The 23,060-nt window shown below is 44.3% G+C and overlaps 1 protein-coding gene across 1 annotated transcript in view; it reads right to left on the reverse strand.

The window, feature by feature from the left end:
• LOC147734875 (C-type lectin galactose-binding isoform-like) overlaps positions 1–22,215 on the reverse strand; it is an 80,593-nt gene extending 58,378 nt beyond the window's left edge. The window contains exons 1-2 of the mRNA XM_086953086.1: positions 22,107–22,215; positions 14,097–14,144 (exon numbers count right to left, since the gene is read on the reverse strand). Coding sequence (XP_086809212.1) covers positions 14,097–14,139 — 43 coding nt within the window. The 5' untranslated portion in view covers positions 14,140–14,144; positions 22,107–22,215. The remainder of the gene's footprint in view (positions 1–14,096; positions 14,145–22,106) is intronic.
• Between the last annotated feature and the right edge of the window lie 845 nt (positions 22,216–23,060).

Consider the following 23,060-nt stretch of genomic DNA (forward strand, 5'->3'; position numbering starts at 1 on the left):
ATTGAAGGAATTGCTAGACAGGATGTAATCTCTATTCTTTCATTGCTTTAATGCTTGGGTTGAGTTGCATTGTGTTAGCAGCAACATTATTTCATGTGGTGGAAAAGCATCCAACCCAAGTAATAATCCACTTTCTTTCTGACAGGCAAATGGTACATTGATGGTGTGAGACTTAGCAATATGTATCTGCTGTCCCAGTTTGCTCATGCAGGAGACAAATCTGTTTAACAAGACTTGTAAGTTCACCCTTGTCCTGGACATCAGGGGCAGTATTATACAGAGTGCCTCGGGGGCCCAATGGGCATTTGTGCCCACTTTGTGTGCCCACAGGTCACTCTGGCATTACTGAAGGGGCCACAGTTGCTTGTGCATCCCCTTCTGTAACACAGATAGCGTTGGCGCACATAAAGTGGCAGCGCTATCTGCAGGGGAAATCCCTCATTTGCTTAGGGGCATGCCTTGCCTCGGCGTCCATGCCGTAATAGCGACTTTGGCGCCGGGGCAAAAAAGCCTTCAGGAGGCACACTGACAGTGCGCCACCTCAAAGGTGAAGCACTGTCACTCGGCACCCTGATGGCACCCCTCTGGTGGGTGAAGAGGGGTCTCATAGACCCCCAAACATCCCCTTGAAGGAGGGTGAAAAATCACTGACTGCACCACCCCCAAAAGGATCGCTAATCCCCTTGGAAGGCGCAGGCGGGTGCCACCTGCACAGTGAAAACACAGAGCGGCTGTAAAGCATCCCCGAGGGCACCTGCCCGGGGGTCAGCACTTTCACCATAATGCATTGCATTTCCCTTCATTGCGCTGGGCGCACCTTTTTAAAGTTGCATCTGGTGCAATGAATGAAAATGCACTGTTTGCATAATATGTCACAGGTTCCATGAACACTCAATTCCCAAAAACTTTTTATTTTTATTTTAAATCTTTAGCCTATTTTCAATAAATATGTACAGATACAAATAAATGATCAAAGAAACAAATACAAAAAATATAGAAACCATTCTTTCCCAATTTCATACTTATAAGAGACACCACAATCACTCAATACTCTCCTTCATCCATTCAACATTCATTCCCGACACATAACCAACTCCACACACTCACAAGTTCACCTAAGGGTTAAGCCAGAATCACTCACAGTGGAAAGGCAGAACACAATAGGGAACACAACGCACACAGCCAAACAACATCAAACTTGACCACCAATTTAACCCCTTGCATGCTGATGACAAACCACACCCGTCATGCACCACGGTGCTCGTGTGCTGATGACGGCTGGGGTTCGTCATGGCCCGCCCCTGTTCATTTGTTTACCGCACAGGGGCGGAAACGGGCCAGCAGTGAAGGGGTTAAATAAAGCAATGCACCAAAATATCAACAGAGTAAACAAAGAATCATGTTACAGTGCATCACAAACACCAACTTAGTTTTAAATATGTTTGTTTGACTAGAAAATGGGCAAGGTCGACGCATTTCGAACCCTTTGACTAGCAGGGTTCTCCTCAGGACCATAACAATCTATAACAGAAAGAGAAACACATACTCTTACTACACCGACCCCTTAGTGTCAATCAACATCATGAAAGCACCCAAGCGGTGCATATGCTTTTTACCTTACTCATAAGAGAAAAACTGTTCTAGTTCTGTCGGTCCTCAGTGTGTCTGCAAACGTAAAAATAATACAGAAAAACTCATAAAGGAAAAAAAAAAAGGGAAAAAAGGTGTAAACCTACACACCGTCAGATCTGCATATTAAAATGCACGCCGTGTATGAGTGAAATAATGGGCTTACATTGCGGTGTCATCCAAAGTCCCTGGAACTTCAAACAATATTATTGAGGCAATTAATGGAACAGTTCCAGTTGGTTGAATACCAGGACGGAGGATATTAAGTTCAGTCTCAACTCCTCCCGACATCGAATCACGTTCCTGGATGTGGAAGTATACCCCTCTGAAGGAAAATGTGCTACTACTTTCTTTAGAATGCCTACGGATAGGAATAAGGCTCTTCATTTCACTAGCAACCATCCCAGGAGCCTAAAACAAAATTTGCCCTTTGGGCAATTTCTAAGAATTTGGCGAAATTGTTCGTTCAAATACGAATATTGGCTTCATGCCAATAAGCTAGTGAATTGCCTAATTGAAAGAGGATAACCCAAAAAACTGTTGAAAAATGCCATGAAGCGGGCCTGGTGGATACCACGCGAGACACTTCTTGAAAAAAGAGTTAGAGCACACATGGGTAGATTTGTCTGTGTTTTCACTTTCTGTCCCAATTCTAATCAATTCAAGAAAATTATCAACCAATATTGGCATTTGCTGAAAAATCTGGATTAAGCACTGGCATAGGCTTCCCTTTTTGCTTTCAAAAAGGAGAAAAGCATAGCGAATCATATAGTACGGGCCGAGCTACCCAAACCACCTAAGTCCACTTTAAGAGGTTATGTTGGACTGGCACCAGTGAGTGGTCACCATAAATGTGGGTCCTGCACTTGTTGTGATCAAACGTTGGAAGGTTCAGTGTTCTCTCATGAGGGGGTACATTGGAAACATGAAACATTCACCAATTGTAAATCCAAAGGAGTGGTTTACGGAATCCTCTTCCCATGTCCCAAACTGTATGTGGGTAAAACAAGCCAGGAAATCCGCAAAAGAGTGACGCAGCACAAATCCAGAATTAAGAGAAATTTTGAAAACGCTCCTCTAGTTACCCACTGGAAAGCTAAGGAACATGTGGTGGGTGATCTTAAATCAGAGTTCTTCAATCTGTGGGGCGCGACCCCCTAGGGGGGGGCGCGACACCATCTCAGGGGGGGCGCGCACTCCACTGTAATCCCTTGGAGAATTCCGGTATGGCTGGAGGGATGAAGGAAGAGGAAGGGTAAATCGACAGGGCACGAAGTGCCAGTGCTTTTGTTATGTTAACCCTCCCCGGAGGGGGTTAATCCACGAGCTGACAGCTTCAGCTGCAGTGGGAGGCAGGATGACTCCTCTGCTAAAACCGAAAGCAAACCAACAGACATGCTTTCGGTTTCAGCAGAGGAGGCCCCTGCCTCCCACTGCAGCTGAAGCTGTCAGCTCGTGAATTAACCCCCTCCTGGGAGAGTTAGCTCTTCCCAGCGAGGAGAAAAATTTTCCAGGGATGTTTCAAGGCATGGGCGAAGTGGGCTCTGGGCGAGGTGGGCTCTGGCTCAGGGCCCCAGCCTTTCAAATGGGGAGGGGTGGGTTGGGGGGGCTGACTGAAAGAGCCAGCTTAGTTCTACAGAGTCTTGACCTCATGACCTTGACATTTTTTTAAACCCAATGTTGTAAATAGCGTTTTTCTATCATTAATTTTTAATGTCTAGGAGTCTATTACAGACACTTTGCAGACATAATGGGGCAGATTTACAATTACTGGCGCATCCCTGCAAATTAGCAGAGATGCGCCAGTAATTGTGCGCCGCAGCTCCGCCACCCATGATGCGCCGCATTTACAATGCGGCGCACCATGGGGCAAAAACGGCACAGATGCGTCACGCATCTGTGCCGTAAAGGCGGCGCATTGCTGGAGTTGTGTCACAAGCGCGACGCAGCTCCAGCAATGCTCTAGGGGGCCTATTCTTCCAGTGCTGCGTCAAGCCTTACGCCTGCTTCAAGCAGGCGCAGGGTTTTGACGCAGCATTGGCCTAAAAGTGGCTGAGTGAAATCTTGTAGATTTCACTCAGCCACTTTTAGGAGGCGTTATTGCGCCGGAACGCCCCCCACTGCGCCGGAACGCCTCCTTATGGCGCAGGGCTTTACAACGTGACGCATCTCAGTGCGGGGTATTTACAATGCGTCACATTGTAAATACCCCGCACCATGGCGCATCTTTTGCGCCACCGCTTTGTCACAAAAGTGACGCAAGGGTGGCGTAAAAGTGGCGCAAGGGGCTTGTAAATCTGCCCCAATGTGTTTATGCGCCATGCAACATCCATATTAAAAGTTTATTTCAGATCAATGCATGACCTCACATATGAGAAATGGGAGGGTGTGACAGATTATTTGCAGTAATATTAGTGAACTGCTGGTGTGCTACATACTGAAAACACACATCACTATCCCTGAATATCAGATGTACACACATTTAGTATTTGACCAAAGAAGGCATGAAAGAGCTGAGACTGGATCATAAAATCAAAGCTGGTCTGAACTGGGGCCCCCAAAATACATTTGGCCCGGGCCACCAAAATCTTTAAAACGTCCCTGAAAGTTTCTTTCAAATTACACAGGCAGGCGCGCAAAATGCCAACCAGCCATGTGTTGTTTAAAGAGCCTGCATATTGCTTGCCTTGACACTAAATAGCATATATTCAGGGCCGGCTTTAGCGCTGATGGCGCCTGGTGCGAGAATCGTTTTTGGTGCCCCCACACCCAATGACTGCCTCCTCGAATTCTCTCACTACCACCAGGCATATGTGCCATTCATAAGTTATTGCTAAACACAGCGCCTCCCCATGAGGTCTGGGCCCCCTCTATAGGTCAGCGCCCCGTGCGGCCGCACCTGTTGCACTGCCCTAAAGCCGGCCCTGTACGTAATAATTTGTAATGTGTCTTTTCTGTCTTTGTTCCCTTTTATTATCAGTCATGGATTATTCAGACAGCTCTAGAAAACAATTAAAAGTTCTTTCTATTTATATTTGCTTCTCAAAGTATGCTGGAAATACAGCTTTAGGTGACTGCTTATATTTATATCATCTGTGACATCAAAATAATAAGCTGGCAACCCTAATCATAAGATTGGAAGTTTGTTGAGGGATGAGCACATTATTTTCTTCCACCACCCTGATCCCTGGTTACTGCCATAATAGCAATAACACATTTGAAACCCTACACTGTCGTCAATAACATGCTGAGTTATTTCAAGTGTCTGGGATAGCACCTTGCATTCAAACAATTTGCTCCTCATTCTCGCCCTTCACTTTCACCCTCACCTGCACTCACACTGATCCTGATACACTCACACCATTCACCCACTTACCCGCCACTCACAATGATCACTCTGCACTCACAGCAATCACAGTGCGCCCACACTGATCACAATGCACTCACGCCATTCTCCCGCTCACCCTGCAATCACACTGATCACCATGCACTCACACATTCACCCACTTACTCTCCACTCACAGTGATCACTCTGCACTCACAATGCACTTGGGCTATTCACCATGTACCTCACCCTGCAGCCACACGAGCACTCTAATCAATCTGCACTTGTGACACTTCACTCACCTATCCCCCTCACTGCTTAATCTGCAATCTCATTCAAATAAGCCCACCACTAACCATACATTCATTCATCCCACTCGGCACTAACATGTGCACCCAAATTTATATGGTCACCTCACTCACCCCTGTACACAAGTATGGGAATGTCCTGCCCCATCAAGGTTTTTGTCCTAAATTACAAAAGGAGACATCTAAATGCAATTCAATCCAGCCTTCCGGGGGGCCCTTGATAGAATCAGTTCTGTTTGCGCCCTGATGGCCTGGAATCATTCCTAAACAGATTCTTGCAAATACTGTTTTGTTTTATTTTTTTTTTAATGTGATTGATGTGAGGGAGTCTAGTACTATTTGCAGAGAAATGTGTTTGTTTCATGCAACAACCATAAAAAAGTTAACTATAAAAAAGTTAGATCCAAGTGTGTCCTCACATATGAGAAATTGGAGGATATAACAGATATTATTCTTTGTAAAATTAGTGGGCTGCTGCTTTGTTACAACAATGAAAACACATCACTATCTCTGAATAATAGATGTAAACGCTTTTAGAATTTCGACTACAGCCTCTGTGCACCGTTAGTAGCCTGGCTAAATAGGGTATTGCAGAGCTGAAAGTAAATCATTTAAACTCAAAGCTGTACTGAACAGGGGCCCCCAACATAGTTTTTGCCAAGGGCACCCAAAATCTCTAACATATCCATGCCATCACAAAGTCTGTCTGATAACATTGCTCTGAAGTAAAATAGACAACATCATTAATTTATTATTAGTTTTATTTTTTTTAAACATAAGCCTGACGTGTCCTAAACCCCCATTGCTTCAGGCAAGCAACTTATCGTACCACTAAGGAATTCTCAATTAGGTGTTCGTTCAGCACCCTCTCTGCTGACTTTCAACTGTCTAGTAAAAACAATTTGCGCACAATTTATCTTGGAAAGTGGTGTTTTGAGCTGTGTAATAAGCCTCGGTCATTTCACCACACCCACTCACAAACCTGCAGTTTACTAAACACTCTCATTGTATTGAACATTATTTGCTGGATATGCCCGGAATATGCGCGTGGGGGTCGATTCCAGACATTTCCGTCAGGTGGTGGGGGGCCCAACATCTACAAAAATTCAGCTGGGGGGGGGCTCAGCCTACAAAAGTTTGAATAACTCTGTCTTAAATGGACCGTGATATCGAAAATCGAAGCTGATCCACGAGGAGGTGACAGTGATTTACGACTGTTCCAACGTGAGGCGACGCTCATTCTGAAATGTAATACTGCTGTCAATGGGCTAAATGAGATCTCAGAAATATTGAAACTTTAACCTGCAGTATCTCGGAGTTGACCCGTTTAACTGTGGCATGTCATCTCTCTCCATGCACAGGGTCTGGCACATTTAGGCTGACTGTGCTTCAGTTGTTCCATTTGTTGTTTGTTGAGCATTGTAAAGAGTGCGCACCCTTCGTATAGTAATTGTTATACATGGACCCACTGGGCCCCAGCTTCAGCTTCCTTTTAAGTGGCTTAAACGTGGACTTTTTGCTTAGCATAAATGTATAGTAGTCCACATAGCTGGCATGTTTAATTGTGTTGATGGGTTTAACCACCTCCCCGCAGTCTGATTACATCCTGTGGTTTAGGCTTCAGTGTCAGTAACCTACCATAGCGGCAGTTACCATGTATGTGCGCAGAGTTTCAATAAAGTTGTGCAGTTCCTATATTTCTTTGCTGGACTTGGTGCCGCATTGCAGCGTTACCGAGGCGTCACACGCTGAGCAGAGGATCTTTAGCGGACTCCCCTTTTAAACAGGGTTTGTGCGTCTCACGTTATCTCTGGTTTCTAAACACATGCCTTTGGCATAAGCAACTATGTATTCCTTGACTGCAGTATCGCTTAAAGTGGTTGTGATTCGGGCTTTGTTTATGTTGGTTCACAGAACAACTGAGCAGTGTATATAGTTATGTTTTGATTGACAACAGTACCGTCCATTGATTTGTCAAGTCAAGGCGGTGATAGTCTATATGGACAGATGAGGAGGCAACACACCGGGTGACCCCATGAGATCTAAGTTGCCTTTTTTGCCAGTTTCAGATTGATGTCAGAATTTCGGGAAGTGATGGGGGGTACCTAAAACAATTGGCCTTTACGCATTGGGAATCCCTTGTATTTTCGGTAAAGTGGTATGTGTGTTGATATAAAATTTGAGAATTGCCCACATCGGTTGTACAATTCGATCTGTCTAATGGGGATACCACCTGCTTCCCTTCTAGATCGACAAGAATCGTCGGAACTGATCCATTAAGTTCCTCAATAATGTTGTTTGAAGTTCCAGGGACTTTGGATGATACCGCAATGTAAGCCCATTATTTCACTCATACACGGCGTGCATTTTAATATGCAGATCTGGCGGTGTGTAGGTTTACACCTTTTTTTCCTTTTTTTAATTTTTTTTCCTTTATGAGTTTTTCATTATTATTGTTCCGTTTGCAGACACACTGAGGACTGATGGAACTAGAACAGTTTTTCTCTTATGAGTAAGGTAGGAAGCGTATGCACCGCTTGGGTGCTTTCATGCCGTTGATTGACACTAAGCGGTCGGAGTAGTAAGAGTATGTGTTTCTCTTTCTCTTATAGATTGTGATGGTCCTGAGGAGAACCCGGCTAGTCAAAGGGTTCAAAACGCATCGACCTTGCACATTTTCAAGTCAAACAAACATATTTAAAATTAAGTTGGTGTTTGTGATGCACTGTAACATGATTCTTTGTTTACTGTGTTGATATTTTGGTGCATTGCTTTATTTAAATGGGTGGTCAAGTTTGATGTTGTTTGGCTGTGTGTGTTGTGTTCCCTATTGTGTTCTGCCTTTCCAAAAACTGTGAGTGATTCTAGTTTAACCCTTATGTGAACGTGTGAGTGTATGGAGTTGGTTATGTGTTGGGAATGAATGTTGAATAGATGAAAGAGAGCATTGAGTGATTGTGGTGTCTCTTTATAAGTTGCGAAATTGGGAAGGAATGGTTTCTGTAGTTTTTGTATTTGTTTCATTGATCATTTATTTGTATCTGTACGTATTTATTGAAAATAGGCTAAAGATAAAAAAAAAAAGAAAACGTTTTTTTGAATTCAGTGTTCATGGAACCTGGGATAGACTAGCATTGGTACCAGTTATAAAGTGTATGGTAAACAGTGTTCAGTATTGGCACTTGTTTTGGTTTGTGCTATTTTGACTCAACCTTACTGAGTAGAGTCAAGGCCCTTGGTTGTTCCTTGTTTGCATAATATGGGCCCAGGACACAATCACCATATAGCAGAACAGAGAGTCTACTCGAGCCCACCCTGAGAGTGTCTGTCTCGCCCAGATTCAGCGAGGTCTCCAGATCATTTAGATATAAGCAAAAAGGAAAAGGGCCAGTACACACTGGCCTCATTTTAACGGGGTTGGTACATCCCCATAAGTGCCATACCTAATACTGCCCGCCACATCCTCGTGCATTTGTGCTACAAGTGAATCACACCCTAATTCATTACATTGCCAAGCATTTTGCGCAGGCCGATGTGTGTCAAAAGAAAAATCTATATGGCTCAGTGTTGCTCGGCTATGTTACTCTGCTATGGTCCATAGGTCTGGGGTGTGGGGTTATTGTGACACAGCCACTCTTCAGGCAAATGAAAACATGTGTGTCAAAGTATTTTGTGCTCTTCTAAATCCTTGCCCTTATTCCTTTCTCACGTGGAACTAGGCCTGTTAAACCTAGAATATTTAATTAAGCTGGCACCACTTAAGCTCGGGCCCTCAGTGTGGGCAAACAATGAAATGGCATTAAACCAGAACATTATAACAGATTGTCTAAGTTTGAAAAATGCCCAATGTATACCCTGGTTAGGATATGTGAAAGACCAATTTCCCTTGCTAGGGAGATCTGAGCTTTTAGATTGTCCACAAGCTATTATATTATTCTCTAAACAACAACTAAAGATACATTTCCTGGCCTTTTACTGGCGGCAAAAACAAGACAGTGAGTTGGGGAAGTAAAGAGAATCTTCCTTTATCCCATTTGTGACTATGGCCCAGATGGAACTGTATGTATATTTTCCTCCACGGCATGCATAGAGATGTTATTTGATATGGTTGAGATTTAATAGAATGCACTTCCTGTCTCTAGCAAAGCTTCTCATGAATACAACACATCCCATGTCCTTGTGACTCAAGCTCTCCACAGAATACACTTTGTGAGAAAGTGATCCTGTTTGCCCTGTTCACCCCCACTTGTTTACTTATTCTGGTGGTAACTGACTCTGACTATGCCCTGGGCTCTGCTGTCCAGGCCCAGTGCTCTGATAAAAAAAAATGGTAATTAGGTATAATTACAATTGGCAATGAAATACCCCTGTAAGTCCCTTATATATTAACCCCTTCGATGCTCATGACGGAACGGTTCCATCATGAGCATCGGTTGGCCTGTGCTCATGACGGAACCGTTCCGTCATGAGCCCGTTGGCTCATTAGAACCTTCAGCACAGCGCAAGAATTCGCGCCGCGCTGAAGGTGATATGTTAAGGCAAGGGGAATTCAAACTACCAATAAGTCCCTAGTATATAATAAGGCAGGGAGGTTTAGAGACTCAGCAGAGTTCCTATTCTGAAGGATGCACTGCTGTGGTGCTCACTATTATAGGCAGCACTGCTTTGCAGACTGTCTTTAAAAGTAAATTCTATGCAAATGTGTCTTTGGAATTAAAGGTACTTCCCAAGAGGAATTCTACTTTATATTTACATATAACTCACAACTAAGGTCTCCCCTAAGTGCCCCAGGAGTGGGGTGCCATTTACCCATAAGAAGGGATAATCCTTGAGGAGGAAAAACTTCCAATTTAATTTTTCCCATTGTAGATATTTAGCTCTGTAGGCTTATACTGGAATATTTTATTGAAGTATACATATTGCTAGGAAGGAGCTAAAAAGATGTCATTCAAGGACAATAAATATTGGTGATGGTAAATTCAAGAATGTGCCACTGTTGAATGTATCAAAACTAATATAGAAGAGAAGTTATAGGACTTTCTTTTCCATGCGCCTCAATCCAGCCTTCAAGCAGCCTCTGATGATTAGTCAGCCTTAACAGGCTTAGCCAGGCTGTTTGACGAGGTGATAAGTGACCTGCATAGAGCAGATGATATCTGATGGGGGGAGCTTTATAGCTACAGAAAGCAGGTCAGGATGAGGGATGGGTAAATCAAACTGGGCTTCAAAGAGATCAGGACAGTAAGGAATGACAGCCAGGCCTACCCCCTCTTCCAGTACCTCCCAGCCAGATGGCAGGCCCGAGAATGGAATTTCCTGACGGTCTGTAGGGCAAGTGTTAACAGAAATGAACCACGACAGTAGGTTTAGCCAGGACTAACTCTCCTGGAGAGGAATTCTCCATTTTGAATTTTAAATGTCTGTGCTTTGTGGGACAAGAATATGCCACACTATGGAGGAAGCTACAATGCTTTTGGGTGGCACCCTGCACCTCATTGGACAAGGGTGCCCCCTGCTTGAAGCTCCAGATCATTGAAAAAATATGTGAGAGCTGCATAGCCACTTGGCTTTGCTACCTGATTCTACAAGGAGAAGTAGGACTGCCCTGCTGGAACCCTGGCCTCTACCCCAAAGGTTTGCAACCAGAAGGACTGCTCCTGCTGATTAAGTAGTGGACTCCCTGAAAGCAACAGATTATCATAGCTTTCCTGCACCATCTCCATCAAGAAGTCCCCAGCCTGGGGTGCGTCCAGTAGATTTAAGGATTTGGCCAGATGCGTTGTGGGAATTATAGCACCACACTTCCAAGGACTATCTCAGAGTTTCTAGACCTTTGGAATTTTGTTTTGAACCCTTTGAACCCTCAAGAGGAACAACAGGCAGATGTTCCTGAAGTTTAGACCATCTTTTGTAAAAAAGCTCTATAGGTGGACCGACCTAACGTGGGGTCAAGCCATGGTGCGAATCTGGCTTGATGAAGTGCCTTGCTCACCGTCGAGAGAAAATCATCATGAAAAGTTTCTAAGTGTGATGGTAAAATTTTGACCAGGGCCTCCCGCTTAGTATATTCAACCAGGGTCCCATTGCATTGGATTCAAACTTTGACTTTGTCCCAGTCAAGTGCGACCAGATGTCCCAGGTTAACGCTGTATGTTTTTAAGAATGTATATATCAGGTACCCTATATTGATTTTTTGTCCTTTTGGTGTCATTTTGAAGATAAAAACATTTCCTATATTTATAAATTGGTGTGGGATTTTTAATGTGATGTGGCGTACTTATTTACCTTATTGGTATTTTTAAACTATCTACATACCTGTCTCCTGAATTAAGTCTGCCTGCTTGCAGCCAGCTACCTAGGGTTGAGCCAGAGGCTAATGTATTAATACCTTTACTGGACCTTATATTGTATTGGTGGCCTTACTGCTAGTGATACGTGCATACTCACCCTTACTAAAATCCATCTTCAACCATACTTCATTTATTTTTCTTTCGCAAGTTATATGTTATTCCTAGGAAAAGGTTTTCACTCCCACTCTTGAGGGTCCACAATGTTAGGTTATGACAGCCCGCTGTGCACCAACTATTGCTGATCATCCCAATACACTTGTTTGAGGGTGTATAAATTCAACTCTGCGGCTGGTAGAATGAGAAAAATGGTGGGGAAATAACTGGATATCATACTCTGGGGATAGACGTGTGTGGGGGCAACCTTGAAGGATTACCAGTGAAACGTAATTAAATTGTACCTTTTTGCATATTGTGGTATTTTCAACAGTTTTATCAGCATGTTTCAGTGGAAATTTCTTTTAAGTGGTATATTGAATCATCTTTGGTATTTTAAACATGATACATGGCTGTGTATGTCTTTGCTTTTATGCATATATGTTTTTCTATCAACTGAATAAAGCTTGTTATGACTGACTGATTCACCGATGGAATGGAACGTTGAAAGGGTCTATGGATGGTTAAAAGATGAATGAGTACAATGACTGACACTACAGAGGATTGAAGGGTGAAAAAAACTCTTCTAGGGTGTGTTGAGCTCCACTCACATAAGCTCATGGTAGATTTGAAACAAAGTGGAGTCAAGGGTTTTTCATTCTTTCAGAATGATTCTCATGGAACAGCTTATTTGTAAAATAGAGAAAACACTTCTACAGAGCACCTGAGGCTTCAGGAGCACAAGAGGGGACAGGGGGGAGGGGGGCAGGTGTTCAGGACAGGATCATGACTGGTAGGTCTCAGGACAGGTTTGGTTTAGGGGTGGGCGAAGTTGTGAAATGTTTTCCCTTTTTTTGAACTATTAGAGATTTTGAGGGTAGGAACGATCCGGTAGTTTTAAAATGTGAGGGCCAGCGTCAAACCCAGTCTGCTTCAACAGGAAACAGTTCCCCGTGCTTAAGACGGGCTCCCAGGTCTCTTCACTTCCAGCTGAGAGCCTGGAATGGAACAAGGCAACAGTAGGGACTATCAAAATCTGACATGATTGACAAAATATGATTATCTGGCCTTGGTGTCTGCCTCCTCCGGTCGTGTCTGAGGCTGGTAGGTCGATTCAGGCAGTGCTTAATTTGAGCCAGCGGTTGCCGGTGTGAGGAACCGGCATTCATTTTTGGGTAGTGGCACTTATTTTTCTCACATCACATAATTGTCTGAGGGAAATACAGAAGGAAGAGCAAAACAAAAAAGCTATTAAGGGAGAAATCAGGAACCTGCAATGGTGGAATGAAGGGGCAGGAAGTGTCTGGTAGTGCATTAAAAAGGGATGAGGTGTATTGAAGACCATAGAGCCTTGATATTCAGTGCACCAACGCTTAATTGCACTGGCTGTGGGCTTCTGGGCAGAGCTTGTGGCCCCGGCACTCAATCTTTTACTAATTAAGCACTGGTCTCAGGCATTAAGCAGTTGAGCGAGTACTTGACTGTGCAAGCATATTAGCAGAACTCCGCACTTTTCACAGGTGATGCCGCCATCTTTCTCTTTTACATTCACACTGCATGCGGAAGTACAGTGATTGCCCAGCCTCCCTCTAACAACTTGACATGTGCATGTCTTTGATTGGCCAAGATGAGAGCCTCATTTCCGGCCTGACTGCATGAGCAAACATTTGCGTGGCCAACCATCTTCTCCTTGAATAGAAATACAGCGTCTGCAGGTAGCTCCACCAATTAAAAATTATAAGGGATGAAGAGGTGAGTTAACAAGAATGGACAGATAAATCCTAGGGCCTGTAAAAAGAAATTAAAGATGTCACGCATAGATGACTTTCCAGAACCTTTGATGTAAGACAAATATGTTTGACCACCAACAATTCCACTGTGGAGTTATTTTCTGTGGTGAGCCAGAACTTGGAATCACTGGTTTGGCAGATGCAGAACTAGTACCTAAACCTAAGCTCAAAGTGCAGTGTACTCCTGCTACACATAAGACTGGTCAGTTGCATAATGCGAAATGATAGGGCCCCCTTCAGAACATGATGTGTGGCCCGCAGGTTTTCATACCTCACAGACATCCATAGGTTTTAGACTGAATGGGGCCCTTATGAAGGCAGATATACTCCATCATTGACATCCTCCACCTCCTTTCCCCCACACTCCCAATGACACCATAGCAACAATCCTTGCAGGGCACTAGCAACATCAGACTTCATGGAGCACTAGAAGAGACACTCAACCCAAGGGTGGAGAAATGAGACACCTTCCCTTTCATCAACGCCCCACAGTCTAGCAGATATTAACTGCTTAAATATTGCTGTACCAAAATTATGCAAATAGTTCATTTACCAAATCACGTGATAGAAAATAAGCTACATTTTAAAAATTGTAACAAACCTCCCACTGCCAACAAACTAAGTAGCAGGATAAATGTCATCATGGTTTCTGAAAAGGAAAAATATAGGAAAGAAATTAGTTATTTGTTAAGGTTTTGCTGTACAGCGCATTAGAAACCTAGGGGCTTATTTACAAGCCTCTTGCACCACTTTTGCATCTTTATTTAACATTGGAAAAGTGACGTACTGGTGGCGCAAGGGGCTTGTAAATGACCCCTAGCACTTAAAAGTCAATGTCATGTTCTGAGCTATTCAGAAAGGCGCCCAGTTCAAAATTGTTTTGCATTATAGTGTCGTTTTGGGAAGGACAAGGGCAGGAAACTAGAGGTAGGCCTTTTAGAGCCCTGTTCACTGTCTTTTTGTGCCTCTGATTTTTAATGACCGTAAGAACAGGGGTAGCTGATACAGTGTCATGGATAGCTAAGGGCAAGGCAGTGTAGTATGTGCTACCCTGGGCTCTAAATGACAACCATGGGCACTTAAAGAACAAAAAATATCTTTTAAATGTCTGCACTGCCTCAGCATACGTCTGTGCATGGTCATTGTTTACCTGATCAGCAGAATCAGCCTATAGGGAAGAAAAGGCCTATACATGTGAGCTGTGATATTTGGAGCAGGAAAGGTTCAATTGGCCTTTTTTGGGCTGAAGACAATTCTGTGGGTAAAGCTCATTTTAGCCAGCTTCTAGCAAATGGTTCATAAAAGAAACAGCCCCTTTAAGGCTGGGATCAGTCTGAAGAAAACTATAGGAAAGATGGCAGACAAAGAAATCAAGACATGAGAGGTGTGGAAAGAGACTGCAGTCTAAGCGCTGAACGAAAATATGGATCGAAAGAAACAATTGTCAGAGGTTGTGGAAGAGGAGATATGGTAGCTTGAATGGTAGTAGAATAGGTGTGGTAACTTGAAGTGGTGATAGAAGAGGAGGTAAGGTATGTAGGAGAGTAGGATCTGCTTCTTATAGCTACCCCCACTTTTTGCTGATGTTTTACTGTTTTTGACTTAGACTGACTGGGATCCTGCTTTCCAGGACCAAGTCAAGCTGCTTTCTCCTCTAAATTGATCGCACGTACTTTAGGTACACTCCAGATTGGATACTGGGGTACCCTTATCAGTCCCTAGAATATGGCACACTATGTACCTAGGGCATAGGTACCCTAGATGCCGCCCTTGGGCTGCAGCAGTTATTGTGTCACCCCTGAGAGACCATTCAAACTTACTCCACAGGTTTGCTACTGCAGCCTGTGTAAGGTGGTGCATGTTCCCCTTACTTAGATATAGGTTCACTATATCTTTCCTATATCACTGCCCTAAGGCAGACCTTATCAATCCCGAAGGCAGGGTGCTGGGTTTTATGTGCGAGGGTGCTCCTGCATGAGCAGAGCTACTCTGCAGCCTTCGGGATCTATTTTCCGTGGTTGTTTGTGATGCAGCCAACCATATATATTTAAGTGCAATATAACCTCGCGGTAAATGCTAAAGTTAAAACGGTTGCTTGAAAAAATGTTGTGTTTGGTGTCAAACACCTTGGAATCATACCTCCCCGCCAGTAACTGGTGAGGGATGTATGATTTCACCCTCCTAAAGGGACATATGCGACATACTGGTACATCTGGTGATAGCTTTCTCGACCTCGGCATCACAAAATGTATGCTGCCAGCCACACAAGCGAGTCTGCCCTCCTGCTGCTGAGCCAAGCTCGAGCAGGGGAAGGCTTGACAATGGGTTTCCTGTCACAGGGAGGTGTGACCACCTCCCAGACAGGATTTAGTGTATTGGGGCTGGGTGGGTGCACTCTAAGACTGTTTAAAGTCGGCACTGGGGCACATTTGGTGTCCCTGTGCATAGCCCAGTTCAAACCTGTTGCAGGAGCCAATTGCTCCTGCTCTGGTGTGAAACTTAACAAAGGACTTGGGTGTAACCATCCCTCTGCCCTGACCTCCCATAGGTGGGTCCCCAGAGTTTGTCCCACCCCTTCCTTGGGTATAAAGAAGGAACCCTGATTACAGGACTTTAGATGTTACCTGGACTAAACTCTTCAAGCAGAAACCAAGTACTTCGACGATCTGCACTACGCTGGATGACTGATGAATCTCCCTTGGAGTGAACGAGTTACTCCCCTGCGCTGCAGGCACCTTTAATGCATCTGGCCAGTTTCCATCTTCCAAGCTCCTGAGGACTCCAAAGATTTCTGCAACACAAGATGTAGGTTCCTGTGCATCTCTGAGGTTGATCTGCCCTCTCAGCAATTCTGAGACCAGTATCCCTCATGGGGACCGTGCAACCTGAACCCCTGTGCACAGTGTACTTTTGCAGCATCATATGCTTTTTTGCAGTCCCTGAGGCTGTGCTTTAGGCTATGTGTCGTCCTGACCCAGAGCAGTAATTGCACTGAGGATTTCTGGCCTACACTCCACAAGTGTTCCGTGGGCTGGTATTTTGTGATTCAGTTTGAGGTACCTTTGCAATCCCTGGTTCTTTGGCCTGTGGGTCTCTGTGAAGGTAACTTTGACTTTTCTTGGGCTTTTCTGGTTGCTCCAGATGAGCCCTGACTCCCCGTAGCTTGGAGAGTCCCCTGGACCTTGCTGGTCCACACAGGCCCTGCTTTCCTCTGCCTGCATGGGTTGCACTTGCCAATGCTTGTTGATATTAAATCTGGACACTAACCCCTCAGCACTCGACATCCTTCATGGGACAGCTCACCTCCAGACTTTGGTTGTCGTCAACTTCTCTTGGTCCCCGTGGCTGCAGAGTCAAGCTCCCCGTCATCTCACCTGAAGCACCCGACAGCGGTGGACATTTGTCTACTGAGCCCATAGTCCCCCTGAAGTGACCCAGACTCTGTCCCCTCTGCTTTCAGGTTCTTCTCACCTCAGATCCAGGCTTGGATTCCACCAGACATTTTTTCATTTTCCCGGCAGCACCACTTCTTCGAGTCAAGCCATTTAAAAACGACAAAGGTTTCCGACATCCATTGACACCTATGCACGCAGCTCCCCTGGGATAGGTAACATGGGTACTCTGGTACTCACATGGGTGCTGGCCTTAGAACCTTCTATGTTCCAAGGGTTTTGCTTGAAGTCTTCTCCGAAGTGTCCTTAATCATTAATTTTCCAACCGCTACTTTCCCATAGAGTTTTACAGAGCTCGCTCCTTTGTTCTCACACTGCACCCGTCCTCCGTTTGTCCCCTATGTCACTAGCTTAGGTGGTTCCTTGGGGTCCCAGAGATTCTATGTGCTCTAGGCACTCTGTCTAGTTAAGTCGTGGTTGGTATACCACTTTCTTAGTATATGGTTTGGTCTCCCCCTGGAGCCCACTGTTTATTGTGCTGTTGTTTTAGTGATTTAATATTGTGTGCTTTGTGCTCAAATCTCATAAAGAAGTTCGTAGAGAGTGTTTAGTAGTAAATACATATATTTTATATATCTCTTGTGTGGTTCTCCTTTCATTTTGTTATTCAGGCGGTTCTAATCTGGTAAAACAAGCTGCTTTACATTCCTTGGAGACTTAGCCTGAAGGCTTCTCTCCACAGCTACCACTAGGATAGCTTTCTTTAAAGGTTGTCTTTGACCTAATCATCAAGAAGGGTTGTTTGGACTGGTGCAAGGTGCCCACTTTGTTTAGTGGACAGCATATACCAGGCCAACTTCTCACAAGGTAGCTTTGTGAATCCAGAGACACCAGACTTGGGGGTCGTTTCTCTTCCCAATTGGAAATCATACTTGGTGAAAAACGACTTTGCAGGGTTTTCACTACCAAGACATGTACATGTCCTGCCTTTAAATACATTGCATCCTGCCATTTGTGGTATCCAGGGTCTACCACCGAGGTGACTTATATGTATAAAAAGGGATGTCTTGGATCTGGCAAAAGGGTAATTTTGCCAGGTCGACATGGCAGTGTAAACTGCATACACAGGCTCTGATAAGGCAGGCCTGAGGTGTGGTTAAAGGGATACTTACTTGTAGGCCCAGTAATAGCATTCAATTTACTGGCCCTGGGTACAACAGGTACCAAATTACTAGAGCCTTATAGGTAAATTTAAAATGCCAATTGGGGATGAACCAATATTACTACTTTTAGTGGAGCGAGCACAAGCCCTTTAATATTGGTTAGCTGTAGCAAAGTGGTAAGAGTCCTTATACCAGCAAAAACAAGATCAGAAAAATGGAGGGAGGCAGGGAAAATGTTGGGGGCGGGGAGACCACCCTAAGGGGGTCAGGTCTAACAGAATCTATGCATGATGGGGCACTCGGTGAGTGACAAATGCCAATGTTACATCTTCTTATAGGGGTCCTTGAAGCATTTACATTCTGTGTACATATACAACCTAGACAGCCCTTCAAAAGGCTGCTAATCCACCCACCACGACTGCATAACCAATAAGGCTATCCAGAAGCATCCCTATGTGAAACATAAACACAACTTTCTCTGGAAAATGCCTGTAATAGACTCACACATCACACACATTAAAGATAAATGAAAGGGAAACAGTATTTGAAACAATCTGTTTAAGAATTATTCAAGGTCACCAGGGTAAGACTCTCTGCAGAACAGAGCTGGCTCTATCAGGGGACCCCCTGAAAGGCTGGTACCCTGGGCCCTTCCTAAAACTCTTCTGGCTGGATTTAGATGATGTTAGAAAGCACATACATTAGCTAAATGGATCACATAGACTTTGGCGTGAGCTGGGCTGCCAGAGCTTGCGTTGTCTGCTATTGGACTTTACATGCTTCCCAAGTGATGTCCAAGAAGCGTGAGGATCATTAATTCTGGATCTAGGCTACTAGGAGAATGCTTCAGAAGGGAGTTTAAAACCCTAGAACTCAAGTGCAAAGTCTTGCAAAGTGACACAAAGAGTGCTTAATTTGAGCTAGTGGCAGACGGCCGGTGCCAAGTGCATTTATGTTTGGGGATGAGCACTTATTTCATTGAATCAGATTTTTACTGATAGCAAGAAGGAAAACACACATAGCAGAAAGGAGGAGGTAGAGAAAGACGGACAAAGCATCACAAATGGAGAAAACAGGTAATTGCAAGAGTTGGATAAACTGGCAGGGAGTGTCCGGTACTGGATCAAAGAGGGCGGAGGTGATTTAAAGGCTACACAGCTTGGATCTCGTGCCGACATCTAGTTACATCAGCTGCGGTCTTCTGAGCTCAGCTTTGGGCACTGGCACATGTCATTTACAAATTAAGCACTGGACAAAAAGCAAAGGCATGGAAGGGCATTTACTTTCCAGTGCAAAAGGTACTTTGCAATTGAAAGGTCCCTTTTCTCAGCCCAAACAGCACTTTGCACCTCTTTTCAGCCTAATGGATTTTTTGGGCAGTACTTGGATGGTTATGACAAGTCCCTGTACCTTTATACCTTGATCTGCAAAGTTAGGCAGACCAGGTTTTCGTGCCATAAACGAATGCCTTCTTGAAGCAAGAGCTAACCAGTAGAAATGTTGTCATTTTGTGAAATATTCCACACGTTGTAGTTGTGTTGCACTGCACAGTACACATAAAATGTGTGGAATGTTTCAGAAATTGTCTCTGTATAGGATGTTGTACTGGAAGGGTAAGCTGCCTCTACAGATCCTATGCTGGAGAGCAGATATACACCTCTGCACCGGATTGGTGTCACTACAACGCGGGCTATTACAACGCCTGCTGTTACAACGCGATTTTTACATCGCATACCACTACAACGCATAGTGCTTTTAGGCGCTGGATAGTGAATTATTTAATTTACTATTCCAACTCCAGTCCCCGTGGATAGTAGGGAAGGTGTTGGATAGTAAATTAAATATATTCCCTATCCTAGAGCGGCCCCCAGCGCAATGCGTTGTAATGGTTTGCGTTGTAATGGTTGCGATGTAATGGTAGTGCGTTGTAATAAATGCGTTGTAAGTGATGTTCCCCCTCTGCACCATGACTGAAAGGGCGTGCGTGGCACAAGGCTGCCCTTATAGTGCTCCACCACAGGATATGACAGCAGCAGCAGGTCCTCGTCTTAATAAATATGTCTCTGCGCTGCTTCACCCTCTTGCCCACGCATAGCACCAACGTTGGTTACTGTGCTGCATTGTACTAAACAATAACGACTCAGCCCCCAGGTGTCGGTTAGGGCTTAGCTGGTTGGACCTACGGAGATGGTGGGTAGGTTGGGATTGTAATGTTAGGAGCATGAAAACTGGTCCTTGAAGACCGAGGACATTACAGTGTATGTACACGCTGAGATATATGCATCTAGCACACCATATGATTGATGACTGCAAAGGAAAGGGTTTTTAGTGTCTCAGATATTTAAAGGGCGCTCTACGAAGGGTGGACGCTGTAGTAGTCGGGTGAACTTGGTAATTTAAGGTGCAACAGGCGAGCGGAGAAGACCCCCTAACCGCTCAACAGTATGCTAACAAGAGCTAACATACGAAACAACTACTACCGTTATGCCTATGAACACAAGCACAGAAATCTTTCACAGTCGTGTATAGTTATGGTACACATATCAGAACTGTACACGACTGTGAAAGATTTCTGTTCTTGTGTGCACAGGCATCACGGTAGCACCCTATGATTGATGCTCGGAGTGGAAGGAGGGCTCACATCTGGGAAACAGGGCTTCAGCGTAGAAATCAAGACTCTGCTTGTTCTCTGACAACAATCTGAAATGGACTCCTCTGGGCTTGAGCTTGTGTTCGAGTATATTATGACCTTTTAGAATTCAAATAGAAATTCAAGAATACTCCTATAAAGCTATGAGTGTTGCTGATTTCCATGAGCATTTCTAGAAATCATTCTAAATTCTAATCTACTACCTTGGAAAAGAGATTCAAATGTATAGCTGTTAGAAGTGTACAACGAGCAGGACGGTATATTTGAACTTTAAAACCTTTATCTTTCTAATTTGGTGGTATCCCTACCCATTCTCCAAATACCTGATGATGTCCTTCGAATAATGGATGATGGTAACTCGTGTCTTCTTACTGTGCTTAACCCCTCAGCGGCTTTTGATACCGTCAACTGAACATCCTCACCCTGAAAGATCTCCTGGGATTCAGAGGAAGTTTGTAACCCACCATCAAACCAGAAGCTGGTGAAGGTGGTCCACGCGCTGCAGCTGTCCCTCACAGGACTCACGTTTCAGCGGGCAGGTTCTTCATTGCATTTGCAACAGAGTGGTTTTCCATTATTACAGCTATTCAGGGCCGGCATCTATGTTAATGAGGCTTCCTAAACCAATCCTGAGTTGATTCACTGGTGATGAGCTTGAAGAGAGTGGTGTACAATGCGCTGTCGTAGAGTCTGACAAACACCCATTTTAAGTCATCAACAGTATCATCAGTCACTCATCTTTCCTCAGCCCTCATTCCTTATCCCTCATTTCTCAGTTGTCACTCCTCACCCCCCATTCCTAACTGGTCATCCATCATTTCTCATCCCTCACTATTTAAGCATCATTCCTCGTGCCACATTCCCCAGCCCTGAGGCCTCACTCATCACTCCTTATCCATCAGTGCTAAGTCCTGACGCCTCATCCCTCAGCCCTGAGCCCTCTCTCATCACTCCTTATCCATCAGTGCTAAGTCCTTATGCCTCGTCCCTCAGCCCTGAGCCCTCACTCATCTCTCCTCCTCCATCTCTCCTCATCCCTTCAGTTCACAGCTATTTATTTCCAAATAATCCTTTTTGTAATCAAACATGACAGTCTTTTTTGTCTTACAAAGGAGGCCATTCCTGAAACACTGGTGAGCATTTGCTAAGGTTTACATAGAAACAAGACCATTTCCACGTCACGTTCTTTTCAATGATGGAGCCTCCCTACTGAAGCAGAGTGGCAGGCCTGGACAAAAACACATCCCAAAATGCACCTCGACAAGACACAACAAGCAGTTTTTTGGGACCCTGAGTAGAAAAAGAAGGGGTTTTGTGAAATGGTTGTTAGCGCTGAGTCTGTTTACAAGTCATACATGCAGACACACAGCCTGATGCCCCCACTCCCACAAAGACGACAGACTTACCTCACAGAGCTGCTTGTACGGTGCTAGGCTCAACAACCCTTGGTCTCAGAGCTCGTGTGATCTGCAGCTCTCGCTGCCCTCTTATATTTGCAGTCCTGGGCACTACCTAGAATGACTTCCTCCTTCATGAATTGCCCACCCCCCTGCTCCTTAACCAGAACATAAATGCATTCGCTGTTCATTTTGTATAAATAGTGACAGGTGTGCCGCAGAAATGCAGTCAGGTGAGGTAAGGCGGATTCCAGAGCTTATAAACTGCGGATGGAGGTTTAAGTGACTGTTGTTTAGCACTTCCTGGATTATAAAATGCCTTCCATTCTTAAGAAGGTAAATTGTGACCGTAATAATTCCCCTTCTCGTCCTTACTTCCTCTTCTGAAGACTGTAAGCTTTCTCCATGTTGAAGAAAATTTTCTATTAAGATTTTCCAAAATTGACATTTCCTTGATGCATCTCACGATAAAACTGTTATGTAGGCATTTGCGTATGTAGAAAAAAGAAACATTGGCTTAGGCGTGTGAGAATGGATATTAGAGCTACTCTAAGACAGAGCAAGGTTTTTATAGACAACCATAATTAAAAGTCATTTCTTTTAGAAGTGAAATTTCCTGCATTTGACTACTGGTATCCTGTGCCACTACCCACTGTTTAAAAAGGTCACACTCTTGCCCAAGCCCTGGCACCTGCTTCAGCTAAACTCCTTTCATTTCCTTATGTCAAACCAAACACTTGGCCTGCTGCGACTAATGCGAAGAAAGCTCCCAGCTGTGTTTAACCTCAGAGCCTGGTTTTCCTAAAGTGGGTAAAAAACGATGTATTTATTTTATATGAAGAGTTTTATAAAGCTCGAACATGGCTCGTATGGGTATGAGAGTGCTGTTTGAAGGAAAGGAAGCAAGGGGATGTAAAAAACATGAGTACAACACCAGGGAACTTAAAAAACAAAAACAAGCAA

This window comes from Lissotriton vulgaris, chromosome 1_2 (assembly GCF_964263255.1).
Source record: "Lissotriton vulgaris chromosome 1_2, aLisVul1.2, whole genome shotgun sequence".
Classification (NCBI taxonomy): domain Eukaryota; kingdom Metazoa; phylum Chordata; class Amphibia; order Caudata; family Salamandridae; genus Lissotriton; species Lissotriton vulgaris.